At 39.6% G+C, this 7,767-nt stretch overlaps 1 protein-coding gene and 1 pseudogene across 2 annotated transcripts in view; one reads left to right on the top strand and one right to left on the bottom strand.

The window, feature by feature from the left end:
* On the top strand, positions 1–1,417 carry LOC107709333 (tRNA-splicing endonuclease subunit Sen15-like; annotated as a pseudogene).
* A 783-nt stretch (positions 1,418–2,200) lies between these two features.
* Positions 2,201–7,767, bottom strand: part of LOC107709356 (uncharacterized protein C1orf21 homolog) — a 6,778-nt gene continuing 1,211 nt past the window's right edge. For both annotated transcript variants that reach the window (XM_016513812.1, XM_016513811.1), the window contains 4 exons: positions 6,703–6,788; positions 6,536–6,600; positions 6,377–6,437; positions 2,201–3,324 (listed from right to left, as the gene is read on the bottom strand). In XM_016513812.1, coding sequence (XP_016369298.1) covers positions 3,286–3,324; positions 6,377–6,437; positions 6,536–6,600; positions 6,703–6,788 — 251 coding nt within the window. In that variant the 3' untranslated portion in view covers positions 2,201–3,285. The remainder of the gene's footprint in view (positions 3,325–6,376; positions 6,438–6,535; positions 6,601–6,702; positions 6,789–7,767) is intronic.

Here is a 7,767-nt window from a genome sequence, read left to right as displayed (position 1 = left end):
ATGGACGAAGCAAATCGATCGGATCCTCCGAAGTGGATCCAGCAGCACGCCGTCGTAAGATCGAGTCACATTCCTGATCATACAAATTGATGCACTGCATATTTGGACAAGTGTAATTTAATTCGATCTCCTCTTTAGTACCAAGACCTGATGCATTTAGATGTCGGTGACAGTGCTCAAGTATATGCTTTTTTCCTGGTGTACATGGATCTGACGGAAGGTGAGGAAATAGCAGCAGTACTTACATTTTAGTTATAAGTGGAAAACAAAGTTTTTCAAAAGATTCATAACCCTTTTGCCTTTTTTCTTTTGAAGTGCTAAATGGAAAGAGGTGGTTGGTGTTTCCTGTCCAGAGTTACAGGCGGTTCTGCTGGAGGGTCGAGAGAAGGAAGGAGAACCAGTTCAGATGATCTACCCTTTGCCTTCACACAGATCCATCAAACACAGAGAGTAGGACACAGTCAGGATGATACTATCATTTCTAAGCAGCTCTTGGGGCCGTGATGTATTAAAGCATAAACAGTATAAGTGTTTTACGCGGCACCAAACGGAATTGAAGGAAGAACTGTTTCCAAACAGGTTTCCCAATGGGGCTGTTCACACAGAATGCTTTTTCCATTACATTGTGCTACTTTTCCATTGTTTTTTCTATGTAAACACATGATAGACGGAAGTGTTTGACCGTTGTCAAAAGGTGTTGTCAAAATGGTATCTGGCAAGGGCCCGGACCTTCAGTAGTACACTTGACCGAGACTTAAACAAGGTCTCATACGTGCTTTATACGCCTTAATGTCATTATGCTTTAACACATGATGCTGTGATTTACTGTATCTCTCACAGGTTGCGGAGTATATTGGACAGAGGTGCCCCGATGCTCTTGTGTGCAGTGGCTTCAGACTCCAGTCTTGTGTACCAGACTGTGTGATGGCTTCCTGACCCCCGACCCTCCAGTGGACATCCAAATATTCATATAATAATTAGATATTACATATAATTTGGTAGAAAAACAGTGTTTTTAACGTTTTATTGGTGCAAAGATGAGTAGTGGTATTTATTATGTACAACATTTGCAACTGCTTTTTATCACTTAATTAGAAGCACCACAAATTAAAATTATGTCATGTTATAGGGACTACTGAACAGACATTTAGAAGTTGATTTTAAAATGCAAAGTATTTAAAATGAAAATAAAGCTATGTAAACACTTGCATTTTTACAACACTATAAGTGTGTCCCATCAGGTAATGAAAAGTTCGACACACACTTGTGGTCTTCATCCTCACTTGAACACTTGGGCCAAATACAGGTAATATGTCATATAAGTGTTCAAGTGGTCAAGTGCAAAGACCGCAAGTGTGGGTATTTGGACAAGGCATAAGGCCGCCGACAGCATCGCAAACGGAGGTTACAGATGTGAGAGAAACACCCAGATGATACAGCCAGACTGTGATTCTTGGCTCTCCAGATGTGAGGATTGGGCAGTACTTCCAGTTCGAATGCATTTATGAACTCATATTATCTTTGAAGATGAGAGAGACTGAATTTATAAGATCAGCTTAGACATGGACCGTATTTGTGTGTATGAGTGGATCCATGCTGCTTTTGTCTGTTATACAGAGTATTACACAAACACAACACCACTGAGGTGCTCTTCTTTACTCAAATACTTGAAATGTCAGATGTGTAAAATTGCGCATTCCCAGAGAAAGCTGAAAAATACCTTGGTATTTGTATTGTGTTTATAATCCATCTTAAAGGGATAGTTCACCCAGAATTCAAATTCTCATTATTTACTCACCCTCATGTTGTTCCAAACCTGAATTACTTTAGTTTTTCAGTCAGACATACAAAAAATATATATATATATATAATCCACAGAACAGAGCTGGAAAAAACATCAATAAACCAGATGCCTTTGCTTTTCCTTGGTTAGTTGATCATTGTGTATTTATTTATTCTTTTACTCAGCATCGCACTTGCATTTTTGGCAATATTGTTTGGCCCATCTGTGTACATAGAGAACCGGTGTAACATTGGTTTTGCTTTGTTTCACAGAACTAATCGTTGCCTGGGTTGCGTACGTATATGTGGGGCGGAGCTATCAAAATAGGGGCAAGACCCTTTTGGGGTAGGGGCGTGTTTGTTTTGGTGATTTCAAATATCAACATTTGCTACCAGAAATCACTTACTCTGCCTTTAAGCATACATGTGGGATACTGTTCACTTTAGTGTGAAATTAATGGCTTACTGTCATTTCAGAAAAGAAAACAACTGTTCGCTTAAGGCTATGGCAAATTACTGTCACACTGTAAAAGGAAGAAGCACTTCCTGGTAATAAAAACGTATCTATGTAAAACTTTCGGAAGGCTGGTTTTGAAACTTGTACTGGTTTTCAACTCAAGAATAGTGACTATAAATGTCAAGCAAACATATGATATCCACCTGTAGAATATAGAATAAAATGAGTTATCTGAAAACTACATGACCTTAAGATACTGTAACTGGCGTCTCTAAACACGGCTAGATGCTGTGATTATCTCCACTGCCCAACACGTCCTCAAGACCGGCCCTGAAGGAACTGCACTGCCCTTATCTAACAAACAAATCTAGTGATGATACATACAGCACTGCTGTCCTGAGCATTGTAACATAACTCAAAGAAAAAGGTCAAAAAGACATACATAATACACTGTGGGTGAAAAATACTTGCTCACGTCGTTAAAAAAACAATTGGATTGCTAAAAATGGCCTTGTGTTTGTGTCCACAAACGCTTTCACTTCCTGTGTCTCAACAGCATGACCTGGACAAAATTACGTTAAGTCTCTCGGTAAGTAAGTCCTCCTAAGGAGATATCATCTCCACCGCTGGTCCACCACGTGTAGTGTCCATGTCAAAGGAAGGGCGAAATCCAGGATTCTCCGCATGGCTCTCTCCACTGTATGTAGTCTATGAGTAGGAGAAGGCTTATAGGTAGTGTAAGGCAAGGGATTGAGGAACAGTCTGAAAATGGCTTTCCCATTCAAAACTTGGGCCAAATCCCAGTCTCCTTAACCATGGGATTTCCATGCCCCCCCCTACCGTTTAAATACTAGTCCTCAAGAGCCTCAAAAACGGACCTGTAAGACATTTGGGAGAGTGTGTAGATTGTAAACAGAGTGGATAACTGGGCTGAATGTCACTTGATCCCACGCTCTTGAAGATTAATACTTGTTGGGTAAGGAGGCATGGGGGAACTTTGGGACAGGAATGACTCAATGTTGGCGCGAGTCAAACGTCTCAGCATGCTATGTCATATCCTCATCCTCTGAGCAGTAGTCCCGTCCCTGTAAATATAAAAGTCATATAAAGAAAATGCACCCTGAAAAGCAATTAAAATAGACAGGTATAGTATATAATATATTAATTCCATGCATATTCTTCCATTTTTTATTATTTAAAGAAGAAACCGAACCAATGTATAGTTGACATTTGAGGCTTGATGCTATAGAAAAGCAATTCACGTTTTTTCAGGAAGAGTGTTTTTAGCGTGTTCATTTTCATAGAAAAATATGGCACGCAGTTGCTTTAAACAATGGTATAAAGCTATTCAAAACATCATTCAGGATGATAATTACGATAATCGTAATTAGTAATCGCAATTACAATTTCAAGGGAATAATCAACAATAATGATTTTTGTCATAATTGTGCAGCCCTACTTGCCACCATAAGGTGTTCTGTTCTGAGTGTTTTTAGCACATCACTATGTGGTTGCTAGGGTGTTCTGGGAGGCTGTTGGGGCCAATTCAAAAGAGCCCACCTCAAAATATTTATGATATTCTGGACCCTTTGTCTACCAGGCAAAAATCATAATTAAAATGGATTGGAAAAGCACAAACAGTGTGTGATGAACTGTGTATTACTCGTGGTTAAGCTGAAAGTGTACTTCTATTTTGATGCAAACACCTAAGCCCAAAGTATACTTTGGTTTTTGTGCAAATGCTTAAGCACAAAGTATATTTCAGTTTTTACTAGGGTCGTAACGGTACATGTATTTATCCCGAACCGTCACGGTTCGGTTCATGCAGTCAGATGACGAATACAGTCAGTCAAAGGCAATCAATCCAGAAGGGGGTGCGTACGGTAATGCAACGCTAACCGCAACAACAGGAATAGGAACCGGTTTTTAGTTTTATTTTGGCTGAATAACCGCATTGCAATCATTTCCCAAAATGTAATTTGTGTGGAATTTTTATAAAGTCTGTAAAGAGGAGAAAATACTGTACCACGCAGATCAAGCTCACTGTACGCGATGCTTCAAATATAGGAAGACAAATATGTGGGGGTTTATATGAATGTATCTCGGAGAGGAACTGACCGTCTTCAGAAATGTTTCGATTGCATTTTCTTTTCCTCTAACATCCATATAATGCATATTAAAGTAGTGTTTATAAGCGCAGGTAACCGAGGAAACTCTATATCGCTGCTGTTCCATAGGCGCCACCTGCTGTCAGAGAATAAATTAGCATTTTCATTCAGTCCGTCTGCTGTTGTTTTGTGCAGGTGTCTTGTGTAGCATAAGTCAGACCATTCTGTTTTTGCTTGAAATTATACAATCTAATTCAAATAAAAAACTACATGTATGTAGCACTACTGTCTGTTCAAAATAAATGAAAAAAAAAAAAATTTTCTGTTGTACTGAACCCCAAAAAAGAAGTACGTATTGAACCGTGACTTCTGTGTACCGTTACACTCCTAGTTTTTACGCAAAACACTTACATCCAAAGTAAACGTAGGTTTTTAAGCAAATGCTTAAGCTCAAAGGGGGTAGTCGTGGCCTAATCGTTAGAGAGTCGGACTTGTAACCCAAAGGTTGCGGGTTCGAGTCTCAGGTCTGGCAGGAATTGTCAGTGGGGTGGGAGGTGGGGAGTGAATAACCAACGCTCTCTTCCACACGTCACTTAACTATACTTCAAAGTATATTTCTGTTTTTAACCAAACACTTAAGCCCAAAGTATACTTCGGTTTTGACACAAATGTACAGCTGAACACATAGCCTTTCAATGTATACTCCATTAATGGCGCTTTTCCACTGCGTGGTACGACTCGGCTCGGTACGGCTCAGTACGGCACGGCACGGCTCGGTTTGCGTTTCCACTGCAGTTCAGTACCGCTTTAGAGTGGGCGGGATTATTCACATGTCGTTACAGTTGCGCCGCCTCTACTGCCGCGACTCCTAAAAAACTTTTTCATTCCACGTCGCCCCATCAAGCTCTCGCTGGATCCGCTCCTCTGCGATCAACGAGAGGAACGTCTGTTCTTCCTCAACAGAGGGAACAGACACTTTTTGGTTGTTAAAAAAAAGGTGCGCTCGTTCAAAACAGTTGCGTTCTATCCTTCGCTGGCTGTGCTGATTTAAATCTAGCGGTTCTTTTGTGTTTGTGTCGCAAGTTCAGTGACGCAGGTAGTGACGATTCTCTCCGGCCAATCCGTGATCATCAGAGTTTGCACGTCACGTTTTGGTAACGGTACGGTTCGGTTGGAACCCCAACCGAGGTGGTACTAAAAAAAGTACCAGGTACTGTACCCAGTGGAAAACCCCCGAAAAGTGAACCGTACCGAGCCGTACCATGCAGTGGAAAAGCGCCATTAGTGTGCATAGTGTGCGCAAAGACACAGTCGACACATGCGCACTAGTAGATTTCATCATTGTCCAGTGTCTGTGCTACTTCTCTCCCAAAACTGTGACTGCAAAAATGTCTCTGTACTCATTTCAACTAGACTTGAGGATTTCTGTTAACCCCCTGAAGGCCCGGGTATACTTCATTTTCAATGTTCTGCTCTATCTCATGCACAGCTTTTAAAGTATAACCAACCATGGATGAGCACAGATGGATGAGTTTGACACATGTGGAGTAACACCTAGTGGACTCTTTCTGTCTCAACATTCACCTCGAGCCTGCAATGTTGTACGCACAGATGTCCGCGGACACTCCTGATGATGAAAATTACAGCATTCGGACAGTGCGCAGACCATCACAGAACGGGGAAGGCTGAAGTATACGTTGGGCTTGGGACAAGTACTCATCAACGCAGCAGTCTAGTGTTGTCTTGAGTAGTTGTTGTTGTTTTTCCGTCTCCATTTCTTTGTTGACTGTGAAACAATGACCCAGGACCGTAGTAATTTGCGCAAAACAAATGATCGGCGTATATGCAAGCTGAGCGTACAGTACGTGTGGTTTGAAAAATCTGGCTGCATGCATACAGTACACGCATAAAATTTAAAATCACACACACTGTATGCATACCTTAGCGTAAAAACCAAAGTATACCTTGGGCTTTAAGGACTTGACAAATCCTCTCACCCTATGAGCAATAGTAATGCTACTTCACGTACCTTTTCAATCTTCTCATCCAGCATCCTGAAGAACTCCTGCTGGCTCTCTGAAGAGTGGATACTGAGGAACAATCAAGACTTGGTGACCATCTCATTGGTCATCTTCTCTCCATTACTGAATACTTGTTACTCAAGAGCAGAAACCAAACACAAACTCACCTTATCTTATTACCATTCCCGGTGGCATCTTTATGCCTGCCCTTGTGCAAAAATGTGCTCTTTTCCTGCAAGACATGAAGAAAAATGTATGTTCTCCAGGATGGTAAAATGATTATTTGGAGATACATAATACTATGGATCATGTATACTAATGCATCAATCTTTACCAAGTTCTCTTGGTTTCGTGTGTTCGTGCGCTCCTCTTCTCCATGCATGTACTTCACCTTCTCAACTCCTTTCAGTTTGTACTCATCTACACAGAAAGTAAAGTACACTTAAAATCACCTGGACACCGGATTCTTAATCCATTGTACTTCAGAGTTAAACAACATATTTAACAAAATAACCCTGAATTACCACCAATACTCGCCAAGAAATTTCTTTTCAATAAATTGCATTTATGGATCATGTACAATAACATATTATATAAAGTACATAAAAATCAAGTACCAGGAATGTACTAAGAAAGTAAATATTGTCCATTTTTATTTTATACTGACTTTAAGGTTGCTTATTTAACCCCAGAAGAACAAGGCATGACCTGTCATCACTGTTGAAGGGCAGTTAAATCCAGATCACTCCAGAGGGACTGTTTTTAATAACTGAACTGTAATTCACTTTGGATAGAAGCACCTGCTAAATCACCACTTACACTAATAGGACTGTAAAGGCTGATTTGTTATAAACTGTATTCCCACTGCGACACCAACAAGAGTTTCAAAATGATACCACTTCTCAAGTTCATTTAGACCCATATCTGTCTTTTTTGGTCATATATATATATATAATATGCTGATTTATTATCAGTGCTGTGGAAACTGTTGTGCTGCTTAATATTTTTTTTAGAACCTGTGATACTTTTTTTTCAGGATTCTTTGATGAATAAAAAGAAGAGCATTTATTTAAAATAGAAAACTTTTCTAACAATATACACTACCGGAAATTATATTTTAAAGGATATTCAAATAGAAACCATTATTTTATATTGTAATAAAATTTTGCAAGATTACCGTTTTTTTCTGTATTTTTGATCAAATAAAAAATGCAGCCTTGACGATCATAACAGACTTCTTTAAAAACCATTACAAGTCTTACTGTGTCACATGATCCTTCAGAAATCATTCTAATATGCTGATTTATTATCAGTGCTGTGGAAACTGTTGTGCTGCTTAATATTTTTTTTAGAACCTGTGATACTTTTTTTTCAGGATTCTTTGATGAATAAAAAGAAG

The sequence above is a fragment of the Sinocyclocheilus rhinocerous genome, unplaced genomic scaffold (assembly GCF_001515625.1).
Source record: "Sinocyclocheilus rhinocerous isolate Xijiao unplaced genomic scaffold, SAMN03320098_v1.1 scaffold2341, whole genome shotgun sequence".
Classification (NCBI taxonomy): Eukaryota; Metazoa; Chordata; class Actinopteri; order Cypriniformes; family Cyprinidae; genus Sinocyclocheilus; species Sinocyclocheilus rhinocerous.
The sequence above is the reverse complement of the archived record's forward strand: the minus strand, read 5'-3'. Positions and strand labels throughout refer to the sequence as shown.